At 48.5% G+C, this 19362-nt stretch overlaps 3 protein-coding genes and 1 long non-coding RNA gene across 24 annotated transcripts in view; 1 reads left to right on the top strand and 3 right to left on the bottom strand.

Moving 5' to 3' along the window:
- Positions 1–1197, bottom strand: part of RABGEF1 (RAB guanine nucleotide exchange factor 1) — a 71500-nt gene extending 70303 nt beyond the window's left edge. For 15 of the 19 annotated variants that reach the window (XM_078353937.1, XM_078353953.1, XM_078353962.1 and 12 more), the window contains exon 1: positions 1074–1197. Coding sequence is in view for 4 of the 19 variants with exons in the window: in XM_078353918.1 (XP_078210044.1) it covers positions 328–344 (17 nt within the window). In the remaining 15 variants the exon portion in view is untranslated. Of the gene's footprint in view, positions 1–327; positions 914–1073 lie in introns of those variants that run through there. The other 4 variants (XM_078353918.1, XM_078353930.1, XM_078353913.1 and 1 more) reach the window with 2 other exon arrangements.
- Positions 811–19362, top strand: part of LOC144579899 (uncharacterized) — a 25205-nt gene continuing 6653 nt past the window's right edge. Inside the window, exons 1-5 of one of the 3 annotated variants that reach the window (XM_078354012.1) lie at positions 811–1574; positions 2693–2814; positions 11296–11436; positions 12210–12333; positions 12565–13149. In XM_078354012.1, coding sequence (XP_078210138.1) covers positions 941–1387 — 447 coding nt within the window. In that variant the 5' untranslated portion in view covers positions 811–940 and the 3' untranslated portion in view covers positions 1388–1574; positions 2693–2814; positions 11296–11436; positions 12210–12333; positions 12565–13149. Of the gene's footprint in view, positions 1575–2692; positions 2815–11295; positions 11437–12209; positions 13150–19362 lie in introns of those variants that run through there. The other 2 variants (XM_078354013.1, XM_078354014.1) reach the window with 2 other exon arrangements.
- LOC144579907 (uncharacterized) lies at positions 11195–12267 on the bottom strand. Its single transcript, XR_013528569.1, has 2 exons — positions 12134–12267; positions 11195–11509 (listed from the first exon to the last, which is right to left on the bottom strand). It is a non-coding gene; the product is annotated as an uncharacterized LOC144579907 (long non-coding RNA).
- KCTD7 (potassium channel tetramerization domain containing 7) overlaps positions 17359–19362 on the bottom strand; it is a 13428-nt gene continuing 11424 nt past the window's right edge. The window contains exon 4 of the mRNA XM_002743902.7: positions 17359–18842. Within this exon, the coding sequence (XP_002743948.2) occupies positions 18466–18842 (377 nt within the window). The 3' untranslated portion in view covers positions 17359–18465. The remainder of the gene's footprint in view (positions 18843–19362) is intronic.

Below are 19362 nucleotides of genomic sequence, written 5' to 3'. Positions count from 1 at the left end.
CTTGCATCTCTGGCAAGTTTCTTGGTACAGCAGCTTTAAGGAACAGACTTTAACAGCAGTTAAAGCCGCACGGTGGCTCATGCCTGTAATCCCAGCACTGTGAGAGGCCGAGAAGGGAGGATGACTTAAGGCCAGGAGTTTGAGACCAGCCTGGGCAACAGGGCGAGACCTCATCTCTAATTAATTAATTAATTAATTAACAAGCAGTTTTAGGTTTAGAGGAGGAAAAGTATCTCTCCAAGCCAAAAACCAACTCCCAAGGTGCTGCTGCCATACACGCATCCTGGGAAAATTCCCTATCTAATCGCAAAGGCAAAAGGAGCCTACCGGCGCCCGTGACACATTTCCCAACCACAGGGATTGGTCACCCGCGCTGAGACACCGCCAGCTGCCTGTGACCTAGTCTCCAAAGCGGCTGAGTCCCTCCCTCTCGTCTCCCTAAACTTCCGCGATGGGCATCAGTCTCCCAGACGGTTCGGAAGCCGTCTGCTCCTAACCCCGGCCCCGCAGCCTCGCCCTCAGCCACGGGGTGGAAATGAGGACCACAGGCTTCAAATCCCCTCCCAACTCCGGGACGCTCCCTTCCCCCCCCCCCAGCGCGACGCCGGATCAAGTCCCGGCGCCCCCGTCGCCATCGGGGTAGCTGTAGCCTGGGTGCGAGCGTCCCATCCCGGCGCGTTCCGGGGCGGTCCCGGGAGGGGCCGCGGGCGAACAAGGTATTGCCTCGGAGCCCGCGTCCTGGACCGGGAGGTGGGAGCCGGGCGGAGGGGAGCCTCCGGGGAGGGAGGGGGCCCGGAAACGCTCCGCGTCAGGCCGTCGGGGATCAGCCGGGCGCTGCAGATCCCGGCAACTAGCGTCTGGGACAGGGAGGCCGTGCGCTGTGAGGATTAAGGAGCCGAGGGCGGCCCGGAACGGGGAGGGCAGCGCTGACGGGCTCGGAATGTGGGACGAAGGGCAGCGGGAGGCACCAACGCGCAACTGCCCCGGCCGCGCGGACGGCACGGACCAAGTGACCCGCCGCCCCCGGCCCGAGACGCCCCGCCGCCCTCCGCCCCCGTCCGTCCGCTCCGTACCTCGCCCGCGGCTCCGCCGGCGTCCACACCACAGCTCGCCCAGCGTCTCTCAGGTAGATCTGGGTTCCCGGGTCCGCTCCCGCCTCACACCCACCCTCCCGCTCGCCCCGCCCCCGGCACCGTCGCCGCCACCGCCACCGCACGCACGTTACGCACGGCGCGAAAACGTCACTTCCGGTGCCTTCGGCTCGTTACGGGCGGAAGTGCGGCGCGGAGTGGGACGCCGCCCTGACGCCCGCGAACAAAGAGAAGGGGGCGGCATCCAGGCTGAAGTTGGGGCGTTGGGGAGCCCCGTAGAAGCCGGCGTTTCCTAGTCTGTGGCTCAGTCCCGCGCTTCCGGCTTCCGACGCGCAGCAACCCGAGGGCGACGCTGGGACCGCGGCGTCATCTGGGCTGCGGCCGCGGTGGTCACCGGAATGGGAGGTTGAGCGGAGCCGCTACGCCAAGGGACGCTTCGAAGACTCTGACTTTCAGCCTTCCCGGATCCTAGGATTGTGACAGGTGTTCGAGTTAAAGGATCTTAAGGGGATCGGTTGATCCAAAAGCAGCTGAGTCTTTGGGAGGCTCAGGCAGGAGAATCGCTTGAGGCCATGAGTTCGAGACCAGCCTGTGCAACAGAGCGAGATCTCATCTCGACAAAAGAAATTTTAAAAATCAGCGGAGCATGATGGCTCGCACTTGTACTCCTAGCTACCTGGGAGGCTGACTTGGGAGGATCGCTTGAGAGCCCAGGAAGTTGAGGCAGCGGACATCCCTCCACTGAACTGCAGCCCGGTGACAGCAGAGCAAGACTCTGTCCCCCCCAAAAAAACCCACCATAACCGAGACCCAGAAGTTAAATTAGCCAGTATCACAAAGTAGTAATGGTTGAGTCACAAAGTCCTGTTTACATGATTTTTTTTTTTTTTTTTTTGAGACGGAGTTTCGCTCGTTACCCAGGCTGGAGTGCAATGGCGCGATCTCGGCTCACCGCAGCCTCCGCCTTCTGGGTTCAGGCAATTCTCCTGCCTCAGCCTCCTGAGTAGCTGGGATTACAGGCACGCGCCACCATGCCCAGCTACATGATTTTTTTTCTTTGTTTTTTTGAGACGGAGTCTTGCCCTATCTCCCAGGCTGGAGTGCAATGGCGAGATCTCTGCTCACTGCAACCTTTGCCTCCCGGGTTCAAACGATTCTCCTGCCTTAGCCTCCCAAGAAAGCTGGGATTACAGGTACCCACCACCACGCCCAGCTTTTTTATTTTTATTTTTTTGTATTTTTAGTAGAGGTGGGTTTCACCCTGTTGGCCAGGCTAGTCTCGAACTCCTGCCTTCGTGATCCGCCCGCCTCAGCCTCCCAAAGTGCTGGGATACATGTGTGAGCCACTGTGCTCGGCCTACAGGATTCTTTATGTGATTCCTTACGATTCCCGTGTAACGAATGTTAAAAACAGTAGCTAAATACTGACTGCTCTGTGTTCTGGATGCTATCTATAGCATAAGGTGCAGTCGCAGAAAGAAAAAAAAAATACTATAGTGTGACTGTGAGATAGACCTGGGCTGGAATCCCAGCTTTGCTAATCGTCACTGCAGGTGTGTTCTTGGACAGGTTGCCTAATTTTTCAGTCTTTTTTTTTTTAGATGGAGTCTCACTCTGTCACCCAGACCAGAGTGCAGTGGCACGATCTTGGCTCACTGCAACCTCCACCTCCTGGATTCAAGTGATTCTCCTGCCTCAGCCTCCTGAATAGCAGGGATTACAGGTACCCACCACCACGCCGGGCTAATTTTTTTGTATTTTAAGTAGAGACAGGGTTTCACTATGTTGACCAGGCCGGTTTCAAAATCCTGACCTCAAGTGATCCCCTAACGTTGGCCTCACAAAATGCTAGGATGACAGGCTTGAGCCACCGTGCTTGGCTACATTTTTGTATTTTTAGTAGAGACAGAGTTTCACCACTAGTCTCAAATTCCTGACCTCAAGTGATCCACCCTCCTTGGTCTCCCAAAATGCTGGGATTACAGACGTGAGCTACTGCAACCAGCCCTAATTTCTCAGTCTTTGTTCATTATTGGTAAAGTGAGGATTAAATTATTTTTTTCTCAAATTCTTCCCGAGTGCCTGTGTATGCTAGGCTGAGTGTACAACAGAGTATAAAACAAAAGTATGACTGGGCACAGTGGCTCACGCCTGTATTCCCAGCACTTTGGGAGGCTGAGGCAGTGGATCACCTGAGGTTGGGAGTTTGAGACCAGCCTGATCAACATGGAGAAACCCTGTCTCTACTAAAAATACAAAATTAGCTGGGTGTGGTGGGGCATACCTGTAATTGCGGCTACTCCGGAGGCTGAAGCAGGAGAATAGCTTGAATCTGGGAGGCAGAGATTGCGGTGAGCCAAGATCGCACCATCGCACTCCAGCCTGGGCAACAAGGGTGAAACTCCAGCCAAAAAAAAAAGAAAAGAAAAAAAAACACTGCCAAACTGACTGGGGCACAGTGGCTCATGCCTGTAATCCCAGCACTTAGGGAGGCCAAGGCAGGTGGATGACTTGAGCTCAGGAGTTTGAGACCAGCCTGGGCAACATAGCAAAAACCCATCTCTAGCTAAAATACAAAAATTAGCTGGGTGTGTTGTTACACACCTGTGGTCCCAGCTACTTGGCAGGCTGAGGTGCAAGGATCACTGGAACCAAACGGTGAGGCTGCAGTGAGCCACAGCTGCACCACTGCACTCCAGCCTGGGTGACAGAGTAAGAGCCCGTCTCAGAAAACAAATAAGTATTTTTAAAAATTAAGAGAGAGAACACTGCCAAATTGAATTTAACAGAATGTTATTAAAAGGATTATACAAGGCCAGGTGTGGAGGCTGATGCCTGAAATCACAGCACTTTGGGAGGCTGAGGCAGGTGGATCACTTGAGGTCAAGAGTTTGAGACCAGCCTGGTCAATGTGGTGAAACACTCTCTGTCCTAAAAAAAATAAAAAAATTAAAAAAATTAGCTGGGTGTGGTGGTGGGCACTTGTAATCCCAGCTACTTGGGAGGCTGAGACAGGAGAATTGCTTGAACCTGGGAGGTGGAGACTGCAGTGAGCCAAGCCATTACACTTCAGCTTGGGCAACAAGAGCGAAACTTCATCTCGAAAAACAAAAAACTCCATCTCAAAACACACACACATGTACCTGTGCTGAAGAGGTTACTGTCTACTACCCATTCTTAGCAGGTGGAGTAGCTAATAAACAATAAATTACAGTAGTACATTAGATGGTGATCATCACCATTCCCAAAAGACAGAATAACGTTTGCTTTAAAGATCTCAACTGACTCTTGTGATTACAGAATCCAGCAGGCAACACACCATATGGTAAACTATCTTTGCATTCCAGGAATATATCCCACTTGGTCACAGTCTGTAAACCTTTTCTTTTTTGAAACAGTTCTGCTCTGTTGCCAAGGCTGGAGTTCAGTGGCATGATCATGGCTCACTACAACCTCCGCCTCCCAGGTTCAAGCAATTCTCCTGTCTCAGCCTCCCAAGTAGCTGGGATTACAAGTGCCCACCACCACACCCAGCTAATTTATTTTATTTTATTTTTTTTTAGGACAGAGTGTTTTCCCACGTTGCCCAGGCTGGTCTCAAACTCCTGAGCTCAAGTCATCCACCTGCCTTGGCCTCCCTAAGTGCTGGGATTACAGGCATGAGCCACTGTGCCCCAGTCAGTTTGGCAGTGTTTTTTTTTCTTTTCTTTTTTTTTTGGCTGGAGTTTCACCCTTGTTGCCCAGGCTGGAGTGCAATGGTGCGATCTTGGCTCATCGCAATCTCTGCCTCCCAGATTCAAACTATTCTCCTGCTTCAGCCTCCGGAGTAGCTGCGATTACAGGTATGCCCCACCACACCCAGCTAATTTTGTATTTTTAGTAGAGACAGGGTTTTTCCATGTTGATCAGGCCTGTCTCAAACTCCCAACCTCAGGTGATCCACCAAAGTGCTGAGATTATAGGCGAGGCGTGAGCCACCATGCCTGGCCTTGGCAGTGTTTTCTTGATAAATTTTTTAATCAATACTCATAAGCAACATTGGTTGGTTGTTTTCTTCTAGTGCCTTTGTCTGGCTCTAGTATGAAGGCAATGCTGGCCTCGTAGAATGAGTTAGAAAATATTTCCTTGTCTTCAAGTTTTAGAGTTTGCAAAGGACTGGCATCAATTTTCCTTTAAATGTCTGGTAGAATTCACTGGGAAAGCCATCTAGTCAAGGGCATTTCTTTGTTGGGAGGATTTTAATTAGTACTTTAATTTTCTTACTAGTTATAGGTTTACCCATATTTTCAGTTTCTTTGTAATTCAGTCTTCATAGGTTTTGTCTTTCTAGAGATTTTTCATTTCATTTGGCTATTCAGTTTGCTGGTGTACATATATTTATAGTATTCTCTTATAATTACTTTAATTGCTATAAAGTCACAGTAACGGCCTTGTTTTCATTTCTGATTTTGGCTATTTGAGTCTTCTTTTTTTCTTAGTCAATCTAGCTAAAAAGTTTCAATTTTGCTGACCTGTGATAAAACTTTTTTTTTTTTCCTCTGTCGCCAGGCTGGAGTGCAGTGGTTTGATCTCAGCTCACTGCAACCTCTGCCTCCTGGGGTCAGACGATTCTCCTGCCTCAGCCTCAGGAGTATCTGGGACTACAGTCTTGCCCCAGCACAGGAGTGCCGTGGTGCACTGCAAACTCCCTCTCCCAGGTTCAAGCAATTCTCCTACCTTAGCCTCCCAAGTAGCTGGGATTACAGGCCTGCACCACCACACTTGGCTAATATTTGTATTTTTAGTGGTGATGGGCTTTTGCCGTGTTGGTCAGGCTGGTCTTGAACTCCTGACCTCAGGTGATCCTCTTGCCTCAGCCTCCCAAAATGCTGCTGGTATTATAGGTGTGAGCCACTGCTCCTGGCTTTCTATTTTTAAATATAGATGCTTACAGCCATACATTTCCCTCTGAGCACTGCTTCAACTGAATCCCATAAGTTTGGTATGTTGTGTTTTCATTTTTATTCATCCAAAGTGTTTTCTAATTTCCTGTATAATTTCATCTTCAGTCACTGATTAAGAGTGTGTTTACTTTCCACATACTTGTGAGTTTTTGAGTTTTGCTTGTTATTGATTTCTAGTTTAAGTCCATCGTGATTATAAAATACTTAGCACTTTGCATACTTTCAGTATTTTAAAACATTAATACTTGTTTTGCAGCCTAATACCCTGTACACTCTGGACAATGTCCCACGTGATCTTGAAAAGAATGTGCATTTTGCTGTTGTTGGGTGGGTGTCTATGTGTCCATTAGATCTAATTGGAGTATCTTGTTGTTAAAGTGCTCTCTTTCCTATTCATCTGGTCTCTGGTGGTTGTATTATTAAAAATGAGTTAGTGAGGTCTCCAGTGATCACTGTGAAACTATTTCTCCCTTCAATTCTATCCTTTTTTGCTTCATGTTTTGGAGCTCTGTTGTAAGGTGTATATACGTTTTAAATTATGATATCTTCTTGTTGGATTAAACTTTTTATCAGTATAGAATTCCCTTGTTTCTCATAACCATTTTTGGCTTAAAACCTATTTTGCCTAACATATGGCCACTCCTGGTCTCATTTGGTTACTTTTTGCATGGAATTTATTTTTCCATTGTTTTGTTTTCAATCACTTTGTGTCTGTATCTAAAGTGAGTCTCTTATACACAGTATATAGATGGATCATGTTTTATTTTATTTATTTTTTTACATCTCCCAAGGCTCCGTCATCCACCTTTTTATTTAATACATTCCACCAGTCTCTCCTGGGCTCGGGTGATCCTCCCACCTCAGCTGCCTCAGTAGCCTGGACTACAGGCACATGCCGCCACTCATAGCCTACGTTTTTCTTTCTTTCTTTTTTTTTTTTTTTGCTTAAATAACAGTTTATTTCTGTTGGTTATGAAGTCTAGAAATCCAAGATAAGATCACAGTACTGGCAGGTTTTGTTTCTGCTGAGGCCTTTCTCCTTATAGATGGTCGCCTTTTCTCTGTGAGCATGCATCCTTGCTGTCTCTGCTAGTGTCCAAATTTCCTCTTATTATAAAGTCACCAGTCAAATTGGATTAGGGCCCATCCTAGTGGCATCACTTAAATTCACCTCTCCTCTTTCTAACTACAGCCACATTCTGAGGTACTGAGGTTAGGACTTCAACATATGAATTTGGCAGGGATCCCAATTAAGTGTGTAACATAATCATAAATTACTTAAAAACTAAATAGCATGGTGATATAGAGTAAGCAGGCAGAAGTGAGGGTTTGGAAGCCTAGGGAGACCCTGATAAGATGATGACATTAAGTTGAGACCATAAGGGACTCAGGGTGAAGCCACGTGGGAAGGGAGAGAAGAAAGATGCCAGACAGTTCTGGAGGTAGGGCAGGACTTAAGTGATTCTCGGACTAGCAACTCATCCAAATGCGGAAGCTCTCGGGACTCAGAAAACACCCGGACGAAGCAGAAATGCAGCACCAGTGCAGAAGCGTGGCTGCTTCTCATGTAGCTCATATCATATCTCCCAGTTAGAAAGTTTTCTTTGTATTTGATGTAGAATCCCCCTTGCTGTGATGTAAACCTGTATCCTCCTGTTCTGTCCCCGGGCAAGAGCTGTCACAAGTCTGTTTATTTATTAGAATACTATTATTTATCTTTTCTGCAGACTTATTTTCTGCAAGTTGTTCTGGCTTTTTTCTGTAACTGGATCTCGGTAACCTGGGAGTGCAGAGCCAGGCCCTGGGCTTCCAGGCAGGGACACACCAAGGCTCAGGACACAGACATGCCCCCACTCTGCTCCCCACCAGCCTAAGGACTCAGCTGGGCTAGGTAGTCAGCTTTGTCAGACGCTTCATCAGAGAAACAGTGTTAGATTCCGGTTAAACTTAGCGCCGAAAGGTTTTCTAAAAATTAAATCCTCTGTACTTCTCTCAAGCTTTGGAGCCTAAACTAGCAATAGTGCTGAAATCAAAGTCCGATTTCTGCCTCTTATTTTTCTTTACATTATATTTCAGTTCATGATGCTGTTCATTTTTTGCACAGTTAAATAGCAGCTTGGACTCAAGTTCACTATAAAGTTCACAATTGCTCCTTGGCCATTTCTAGCCAATGTAGTGGCATGGTCCAGCCATTCCTTTCCTCATTTTGGTCACCTATGAATCTCCAGGTTGCTCCTTAAATCCAACAGTATGTGGGCACTTGGCACATAGTGGGGTCTATGCTGGACATCCATGACAACGGCCCATTTGATTTGTTTTGCTTTGTTTTGTTTTCTGAGACAAAGGCTCGCTCTGTTGCCCAGGCTAGAATGCAGTGGCATGATCTCGGCTCACTGCAGCCTCTGGCCGCTAGTTCAAGAGATTCTCCTGTCTCAGCCTCCCAAGTAGCTGGCATTACAGGCATGCACCACCACGCCCACCTAACCGTCCTTGGATATTCTCACCTTCTGGCTTCTAACTGCCACCTCCCATCATAGAGTTAGGTAGACTTGATCCTGTCCAAAATCTAGTCTTATGGAATCCCCATCTGATGGCCATCATCTCACTGCCTTAATACCTGGTCATAAGCTTGCTTTCAGATCAGGCTTTGGACCTGTGGACCTTTCCCAGTTGCAGAGTCCGGAAACTGGCTCCCGTCTTCTTTCTTCTTTACTTCATTCAGCTCCCATCATTCCAGCCACACTCCCACAGCTTAGCCCATCGCTGATGCTCACTGCTCAAGCACTGCCTCTACTTGTCATCCTGCCAGGACCCCCCAGCTATCTGGCTTTCTCTCTTTTCCATGCTGATCGTTGGGCCTTGTGAGACAAATGAAAAGGTTACCACAACTCATCAGAGCTGGTTTTCTCACTTCAACTAGGTCCTCAGTGCTGCTTGGGAATTCTCCTGCTTGTCCTCATGCAGTTTCCTCTCTCCCACAATGGCTAGCCCAAAATGTCACCACTTTGCTCCTGCCCACCCCCCCTTTTTTTTTTGAGATGGAATCTCACTCTGTCACCAGGCTGGAGTGCAATGGCGCAATCTCGGATCACTGCAACCTCTGCCTTCTGGGTTCAAGCAATTCTCCTGCGTCAGCCTCCCAAGTAGCTGGGACTACAGGTGCATGCCACCAAGCCCAGCTAATTTTTGTATTTTTAGTAGAGATGGGGTTTCACCATGTTGGCCAGGATGGTCCTGATCTCCCGACCTCGTGATCCACCCACCTCGGCCTCCCAAAGTGCTGGGATTACGGGCATGAGTCACTGCGCCTGGCTGATCCAGCCCCTTTCTTGACCTGCCTGTTTCTTTATAACTACCTTTGTTTGCTGATCCTCACTTCTCTAATTAAAGATATAGGCAGGTGCGGTGGCCCATGCCTGTAATCCTAGCACTTTGGGAAGCCAAGGTGGGAGGATCATGAGGTCAGGAGTTCGAGACCAGCCTGGCCAACGTAGTGAAACTCCATCTCTACTAAACATACAAAAAAATTAGCCAGGCATGGTGGTGGGCGCCTGTAATCCCAGCTACTTGAGAGGCCGAGGTAGGAGAATCACTTGAACCTGGGAAGCAGAGGTTTCAATAAGCCAAGATCGCACCACTGCACTACACTGGGTGATAGTGTGAGACTTTGTCTCAAAAAAAATAAAATAAATTATTCAAATTAATCTGTGATTTCTTTCACCTAATACAAATGACCCTAAATACAATACAGGCCAGATGACCCAAGGAGATAATGACGGTGTAGACTGTTTTTTTTTGAGACTGGGTCTCATTCTTGTCCAGCCTGGAGTATATCGGCCTGATTACAACTCAGCCTCTACCTCCTGAGCACAGGCATTCCTCCCACCTTAGCCTCCTGAGTAGCTGGGACTACAGGTGTGTGCCAGCACACCCAACTAATTTATTTTGTATTTCTTGAAGAGACAGGATTTCACCATGTTGGTCAGGCTGATCTGGAACTCCTGTGATCAAACAATTGGCCCCCCTCAGCCTTCCAAAGTGCTAGGATTACAGGTGTGAGCCCCTGCACCCAGCCCAGTGTGTAGGCTGGTCTTACATGTCAGATACAAGGTTCCTAGTATTCTATGTTATTTTTTTTTATTTTGAATGGGTGACATGTGACTGCACATGGGATGGCATTTGGGCAGAGGAGCAGCCCCTGAGTTCATCTTCCTCTCTTGGGACATTAGAAATAGTCTCCTCTGGTGTCCACATGGGGAAGTGCTCTGGGTGTCAGCTGGCCTCCACTACAGGTGGGTACCTAACTGCAATTTGCTGTGGCTTTTCGCAGTCAGGCATAAGAGCTGGAATTTCTGTTAATCTCTCAATATTTGCATATGTAATGAAGTGTCTTCTGAAGCCAAAATATTTGAAAAACAATGACTTACCCTCATTGTGTGGGTCAGAATCTCAGGTGCACTCGACTGCTGCAGGCTGCTGTGGATAGACATCCCTGAAGGGGTTCTTTCAGGTGGTGCCTCTAGACCTTGAAACTGTTGATTATATTGCAACTGTCACACCTAGAAGGACTGCTAGCCTCAGCCAACCCCTCATCATGGAGCTACAGAAACAAGGGACGGCTGCTCACAGCTGCTCATGCTCACGCCCCTCTATAGCCTTACCGAGGGCTTTAAGTGTGTCTTGGGGTAAAGCAGGATAGGAGAAAAGATAGACAGGGTTTTCAGCTATTGGAATGCTAGATCCTTAGCCAGGGATCAGGTAAACCCATGTCCAAAAAAGACAGGATGATTAGGCAAAGAAATAGGGTCACAAATGGCCAGTATTGCTTATAAACCCCAGTGAGAGCCTTCCACTCTGGAAACATCCCTTCTTTTTCTTTTTCTTTTTTTTTTGAGACAAACCAGCTCTGTGAGGCTGGAGTGCAGTGGCGTGATCTTAGCTCACCGCAACCTCCGCCTCCCAGGTTCATACAGTTCTCCTGCCTCGGCCTCCCAAGTAGCCGGGATCACAGGCATGTGCCACCACACCTGGCTAATTTTAGTATTATTAGTGGAGACGGGGTTTCACCATGTTGGCCAGGATGGTCTCAATCTCTTGACCTCATGATCCCCCCACCTCAGCCTCCCAAACTGCTAGGATGACAGGCATGAGGCATCACACTTGGCCTGGAACCATCACTTTATTTCCCATTATCATGCTGACTGACACCTTGGTTGGACCGTCTGGAAATTCTACCTTTGGATCTCAATCCGCAAATCCAGGTCGTCCCGGGGTGCTGTCGCCGTACAAGGGTCAGAATTGCCATGCAAACAGAATAGTGCTGACGGATGTTCAAAAGCAAGTCATAAACCCCAGCCCAGTGGAATCCTCTGGCCCGTGGAAGTGGTGGAATATTCCTGCAGGTAACTGGACGAGGGATTTCTTCTCATTCTTCTGCCTCTCTGGACCAATGGGAGTTTCCAAATACAGCTGCCTCTGAAGAATAAACTTAGATAATTGAGTGGAATATCCCCTGAATGTCTGGAAGCAATTTCATTCTGCCTTGACTCCTGGGAGGGCTGAATGAATAATGCCACCCTCATTTCATCTAACAGTGATGTGGTCAGCTCATGAGTGAAGTTCGTAGTTTTGTTAGGACACTTGTGGTGAACTCGGTTTCCAGGCAAGATATTTATTTATTTTACTTTTTATTTTAGAGACAGGGTCTTGCTCTATCACCAAGGCTGGACTGCAGTGGTGCAGTCATGTCCCACTGCAACCTCAACCTCATGGGCTCAGGTGAGCCTCCCACCTCAGACTCCCAAGTAGCTAGAACTGCAGGTGCACGCCACCATGCCTGACTGATATTTTTACCTTTTTTTTTTTTTAGACACAGGGTCTTGCTATGTTGCCCAGGCTGGGCATGGGTTCCTGGCCCTGCCTCCCAAAGTGCTGTAGGATAACAGTTGTGAACTACCGTGCCTGGGCAGGCAAAATAATTAGATTCTTCCTTCCTGGTACAGATGGAGCTAGTGTGTGTGCTCAGTGGGATCCTGCAGGCACCCTCTGCAGCTGCTGTGGAGGTAGATACAGAACTTTCAGGATGTGTATCCCCCTTACCTTAAGTGGATGTAGAGCCTGCAGGCACCCTCCGCTGCTTCTGCTGTAGAGACTGAAAATGCTTTCCATTTCCTAGCAGCCAGATGTAAAAGCTGACTTGGAAAACAAGGAACATCACTGCTGAGCATACCTACCTGCCAGAGAATAAGCAGACAGTCCTGGGCACTGCATCACTGTCATAGCTGGCTAACAGGTACCAGGTAAGGCATGGCCTGAAGCGGCCAACCAGCTTTTAAATGCCAAAGACAGGACAGTTACGAACAGAGGGGAGAGGTAGAGAGGACATGGTGAGAGGGACAGTAAAACACCTGCAACGTGTGCACACACAGATGGGCCCTTGGGGCAGAGTCAGCTGAGGTACAGTTGGTTATGAAGATGCTATGCTGAGAAACTTGAACCACAAGGCATTTATAAAAATTCACACATTGTAGGGATTTAAGCCTACTCAGGATACCCTGATCTCTACAAAAATACTGAAGATATAAAGATTTCTTCAACTGGACTCTGAACCTGTAAGTTTCTTTTAATGAGGGTCAGACCAAGTTTTGTGTTGCTATATGATTCTGTTTCTTGGTTTTAATAATGACTGAGAGAAGTATGGATACCACCATTACAAAAATCTGCTGGGGCTGTGCCATCTGCCAGGATCAGGTCCTTTTCAGTGGAGGGGCACATAGCTGACTGAACGTAGGGGCTACATAAGGACTATACATCTGATGTGGTTTGGCTCTCTGTCCCATCTAAATCTCATGTCGAACCGTAATCCCCACGTCAGCAGGGAGGTGATTGGATCACGCAGGCAGATTTCCCCTATGCTGTTCTCATGAGAGTGGGCCAGTTCTCATGTGATCTGATAGTTTAAAAGTGTGGCATTTCCCCACTCTTTCTCTGTCTCTCCTGCCACCATGTAAGACATGACTTGCTTCTCCTTTGCCTTCTGCCATGATTATAACTTTCCTGAGGCCTCCCCAGCCATGTGAACTGTGAGTCAATTAAACCTTTGTCTTTATAAATTACCCAGTCTCAGGTAGTTCTTTATAGCAGTGTGAAAACGAACTTTTTTTTTTTTCCCCTAGAATCCCTTCCTGAAATACAAAGACTTTCTAATACTTGTTCTAGAGTATGTGCTTTCCAAATTTTCCAAAGGTCAGGTAGAGTGAAGCCCTGGACCTCAGAGATAGGATACTGAGCTGCCAAAAGGAAGGGAGGATCCTGCTGTTGAACACCCCTGAGGGTTTCAGAAAGGGGCTCTGGGTTTGAATCCTGACTCTTCCACTTATTAGCTCAGCTCTCTTGGGGAAACTATACCTGTGTGAACTTGTTTTCAACCTGTATTATCAGTGTACTATTATTATGTGACTGCTCAGTGATTAGGTCAGGGAATACATTTGGCACAGATGATGCAGTGGTTTTGTTTAAAAGCCAGAATAATCAGAGCTTTAAGGGAAGCAGTTGGAGGATATGAAGCTACTCAGTGCTTCAGAACTCACCTTTCTGAGTTAATCTGTGATGTGACTGCAAGGGGCATCTTGATGAGGACACTCAGTAGCCAGGAAGGTGTCAAGCTGTGCTTTCAAGAGGAAGGGCAACTTATGTCCATTTTCCTCAAGAAAGGGTCTTAACCACCCACAAAGGCTCACATAAATTTAGAGCTGCCTATTTCCCCACTGAAAAAGAAGTGATGAATGACAGTAGGAACTTATTTCAGAACTACCTGACGTGGTTGTGAGCCACACATGTGACGGCACCTGTAGTCTCTTCTTTCCTTGGAGAACTCCCAACAGAAGAGGACAGAGATTTACCGAGGCTGAGGTGGGCTCACACCCTCCTGAAACATAGATGAAGCTAGAGTAATTCTGGAATGGTCCTCAAGAGGCCCACCTCCCTTTCAGGGCAGGAGTTCAGCTGCTTGTCTCAGAGAAGAGCCTGTGTTGTTGTGTGGGGAATCCCCAAACATGCTACATTTTAAGCAGAAATAAAAAATATTTGCCGGCAAAGTGGGGGTCAGAGAACGGATGAGCGCACATCTCCAAAAAAGAAAGGCACAGCACCCAGGTTCTAGTTCTTGACTTTAATGCCCTTGGAGAGTACTGAGGCTCCATCCACCAAAGCACTCAGACAGGTATATGAACTCACACAGGAAGTGTTATACTGTGTACATAAACGCAACACCGTACAGAAGGAAGACAACGGACCCAGGTGACCTCCCACACTCAAGGTGACTGCCTGTTCCCACACCCAATGTTTGCTCCCGCCTCCCTCACCCCTTGCCAACCCCCATCCTTCCCCACTCAATATGTGTATACACAGATGAGGATTCTGTCAGAATTCCACAAGCGCCTCTCCCACCCCAGTTCCCAACACTCCAGCTTAGAATGAAGAGCCTCTCTCTTTGAAGGATCGTGAGACGGGCACCACCTTCATGCAAGAGCCCCGGCACAACAGTACTCAAGAAAGCTTCATAATGCTTATTGGGATGAAATACGGATGGAACGTATGCAGAAGGGCAGTGTTTGAAATCTTGCTGGGATCAGAGTGCTCAGTGGGGTAGTTTTTGTTTTGTTATTGCTGTCTGCTTTAACCTCTTCAGGACCCGGCTTAGGCCAAGACCACACATGGACGCTCACTCTGCCCTGTGTCTTACAAATGTCGACTTCTAGTTGTCCAGCAAGCAGCCCATAACAGGAAGAGTATGTCACCTAATAAGCCTGAGGCACAAGGCTCAGACAGCTCCCAGAATACCCTAAGACCCAGCAAAGAAGAACAGAAACTTGCAGAGTACAGCCGACTGCTTTCTGCATGGTAAGCACTGGGCAGCCGGGTGCACACGGCAAAGGTAGGATAAGGAAGGTGAGGGTCATTCCCTTTCATCTATTTACAGTGTTAGCACAGAGCGCCTCCCCTGCAGTGCACGTGTTTCAGTGTGGTTTGCTTCAGTCTTTTTTGTTGCTGTAGCATTAGCTTTTTCAGCTTTCAGGAATTTTGTTCTGGCGAGCATCGCACCATGTGGTCCCAACTCCTGAAACTTTCACTTTGGTTTGACTCACCGATAACTACTGGCCTGTCTCCAGGCAAGATGAATCCAGTCCCTTGTCTAGTGAGAGCGGTTTACAATTCATAAAGACGCACTTCCTTCTGACTAGGGAGACGCTTTCATCCTTTGCAGCCTTCCTTCCAGACCCAACCCTTCTTCTGTTCTGGGCCTGGCCATTTAGAGTTGAAAAGGGATCAAATGGGTAGAAGTCATTTCCACAGGGCTAACCCCTTTATTTGGAGGCCATTACCAGAACCCACCACATCTAACTGTACTTTTCAACCTGGCCTTGGTTTCTCATCAGAATAGCTAAACTAGGCCACTGAATTTTCACTCCATTAAGAAATCTTCACTCAGCTTGCTGCCCAGTGTCACCTCTCTACCTACTATACTGGCCCAGAGCCTTGTGTCCTACGTTGACACAGAATACACTGCTGTGAAGATCCAACAGGGAGTCAGAGAAACGGGTTCCTCCAGCAAGTGACACAGGACCGGTGCTCTTACTCAGCATCCCTGTGACCCTAAGCAAGCCTTCAGGACCCGTTCTCGAGCAAACGTGCATTTGAGCAAACAAGTTTCTCCCTGGCTTGCATGCATGGACTCTAAATAACCAAGCCCTGCGATGCTCCATGGCAGAGGGGGGAAGAAGAAGGGGTCAAGGCCAGATTGCTGAAAGCACTGGCCTTAATGAACTGTTCTCTATTCACAGACTTTCTCACCTCTTTATCTGTTAAAAAAAAAATGAGCACATAATAGGCAGTAGGTAACACCAATCAGAAGAACAGAAATGAAAGACCTTTCTCTTAGAACAAGGCAAGAGGCATGTTTTTGGGCTAAGCAGAGACATCAGCTCCAGAAAAGAGACCATCCTTTTCTGTATGAGAACAATGGAGAGAACACAGATCTCAGAACATGAATATCCTTTCCCCTTAGAGCTCAGTATCCACCTCTGTTCCACCTCTAAAAGAGTACAACGGGGGCCGGGAGTGGTGGCTCATGCCTGTAATCCCAGCACTCTGGGAGACTGAGGTGGGCGGATCACAAGGTCAGGAGTTCAAGACCAGCCTGGCCAACATGGTGAAACCTCATCTCTACTGAAGATACAAAAAATTAGCCATGTGTGGTGGTGCGCCTCTGTAATCCCAGCTACTCAGGAGGCTGAGGCAGGAGAATTGCTTGAACCTGGGAGGCAGAGGTTGCAGTGAGCTGAGATCGTGCCATTGTACTTCAGCCTAGGCAACAGGGCAAGACTCCACCTTTTTTTTTTAAAAAAAGAAAGTACAACAGGAATGCAAAACCATGCCCTGGAATCTGTTTCCACACAGGGAACAGAAGGTCACTGCATTCCAGCCCCATAGAGGAATTCAGTCAAAGTCCCAGGGCTTGACCTTGTCTTCCTCATATGGACACAGACTTTAGCTCTCCATATGCCCATCTCATATATTCTGCTCCTATAAGTCTGAGACCAGTGAGGCTGTCCTCCTCAGTTTGTGTTTTTTGTTATTGTTTGGTTTTTTTCTTTTTGAGACAGAATCTTGCTCTATTGCCAGACTAGAGTGCACTGGCGCAATCTCAGCTCACTGCAACCTCCACCTCCTGGGTTCAAGTGATTCCCCTGCCTCAGCCTCCTGAGTAGCTGGGTCTACAGGTACGCGCCACCATGCCTGGCTAATTTTTTGTGTTTTTAGTAAAGACTGTGTTTCACCATGTTGGCCAGGATGGTCTCAACCTCCTGACTTCGTTATCTGCCCACCTTCTTCTCCCAAAGTGCTGGGATTACAGGTGTGAGCCACCACACCTGGTCTTTTTTTTTTTTTGATTGGGTCTCACTATGTTGCCCAGGCTGGAGCAAAGTGACTAGTCATAGGCATGATCATAGTGACTATAGTCTTAATCTCCTGGGCTCAAGTGATCCTCCTGCCTCAGCATCCTGAGTAGCTGGAACTAAAGGCATTTGCCTGGCTCACATAATTCTTTACTTTTTTTTTTTTTTTTTAAAAAGTCTCCCTTCAAGAATACCCAGGAAGAAGAGATATCACAGAGCGACACCCTTGACGCAGCACGGAAATGTTGTGATCAGTGGTGCTGTATAGCTCTTCCTTTAGGAGATGCATGTCCAGACCCTGACTTGTTGACCCACGATGTAGACAGAGCAAGAAGGAAATGCAGTAGTAACAGATCCTTGGGAATCTTTTTCTATTTCTGAAATGTGAGGAGTAAAACAAAAGGGAAGCTTTCTCTGTCTTCCTACAGCTCCTAGGATAGCTGTGCCTCTCATCTAGCCCTTCCGTTACCTTCTCAGAATAGACACTCTTCTAGGAGAATGTTAGCAGGAAAGCAACAGGGTTTAAAGAGGGGGTCCCCTTCCAAAGAGGTTCTCCACAAATTGGATTCTAACAAATGAGACAGCAGCCAAGGAGGTGTTCTGAGCCTCTAAAAAGGATGTTACATGTCAAAGGTAGCAGAAGATCTAGGCATCTTGCCTGCTTGACTTAGGGAATCTTCAAACGAAGCCTTTGAAATTTGCATTCCAGCCCTGTGAGAGGATGACCCGGCAAGCAAGGAAGGTGGCGGAAGCTGGGAGAAGCTGTGGCCCTAAGACGGAGCTGTAAACGTTGTGGTTGTCTAAGGGCAACTCAGTGCACAGACGGGGCTGTAAACGTTGTGGTTGTCTAAGGCCAACTCTGTGCACAGCTTTGGCAGCTGCGATGAAATCTCCAGAAGGTGGGGAAGAACATGTTCCAGAAACAAAAGTCTTTCCTCATTTTAAGAATGTGGGGGACTATTGCTGGAGGAGAAGGGTTGCACTGGGAGAGAAGACGCTCTTCTCCAGCCAGGGGCTATGGGGTGGCTAGTCAGGTAAATCCCCCATCATGTTCCATGTTCACACCAACACGCTTCAACAGGGTTGAGAAAGTGATCAGGCCTACATCGATTTGGTAACGTGGCTCTAAAATGGGCAGGAACTCTCTTGTAAGGTCACGAAGTTGACAAAACCTCTCAAGACTTCCTGGTCAAGCCATAGCCGTCAGCCTCAAGGAAAGACTACCAGGCCTTGAGGAAAGGCCAGGTGAGTGCAGGCCCGAGTCCCTGCAGGCTGCAAGCCCTGAGCCCAACCCTGAGGTGCAGCCAGGGAGACTGGAGCTGCACCTCTGTCCCCTGGGAGCTGTGCCTCAGGACTCGGTCCTCACCTCGGCAGATTCTGGGGCAGTCAGCAGCCCCTTCGGGGATCTTGCTCCCAGCGCCATCAAGCAGGGTGGACATCCTCCCTGATGGGACGCTTGCCTACCAGGACTGCTCACCACCATGTGATCTTGAACTCATAGATGGGGCGCTTGCAGTAGTAGTGGTTCACGAGGTGCTTGTCACACACCCCGATGCACTGGTGGTCTACGGTGAGGCCCTGGGCCGAGAGGTCCGTGACCAGGCAGTGCAGCAGGTCATAAACATCAGCCACAGCCTCCCAGGGTCCAAAAGACACGTCCACTTCACAGTGGTGCTCAAAGAGCTGCCCGTCACTCTCACTCCGCTCAAAGCGCAGGGAGTTGAGGAGCGGACACTCATAGGGGGTGATGGGCATCTCCTCCTTGAAGACACAGACCTTGAGCTTGGCAAAGCGGGCCTTCCGCTGGACTGCACGCAGCCGGGCAATCTCCACAATCCGTTCCAAGTGGTCTATGAGGGTGAACACAACATCCATCACAGGGGTGAAGGGGCAGAACAGGCCGGCAGAGATACACAGAGAAACAGTCCTGAAGATGGCAGGATGCAGGAGGGGAAAGACAGATTTCCCGGGGGAGGGACTGAGGGGGCCCGTTAGAGGCACAAACTTAAACAAAGGTCATGGTTCTGCACAGCAGAGGGAAACCAATGGGACAAGGGCTGTCCTTCTGAAACACAATTTGCTGACTGGGAGGGATGGGCCAGGTAGGCCCACCTTTACCTTAACCTCTCCAGCCTGACTGCCATAGGTGAGGTAGGCCCACCTTAACCTGAATCTCTCCAGCCTGTCAAGGGCCAGGTAGGCCCACCTTAACCTGAATCTCTCCAGCCTGACTCATAGGCCAGGTAGGCACAGTTTAACCTGAATCACCCCAGCCTGACTGGGAGGAAAGGACACTCCCTCCCATCTTGAGGAATCTGGATGAACGCTGCCCTCGGTGTTCTGGTAGAGACCTAAACACTCACAGATGCC

Source organism: Callithrix jacchus, chromosome 2, assembly GCF_049354715.1.
Source record: "Callithrix jacchus isolate 240 chromosome 2, calJac240_pri, whole genome shotgun sequence".
Lineage (NCBI taxonomy): Eukaryota > Metazoa > Chordata > Mammalia > Primates > Cebidae > Callithrix > Callithrix jacchus.
The sequence above is the reverse complement of the archived record's forward strand: the minus strand, read 5'-3'. Positions and strand labels throughout refer to the sequence as shown.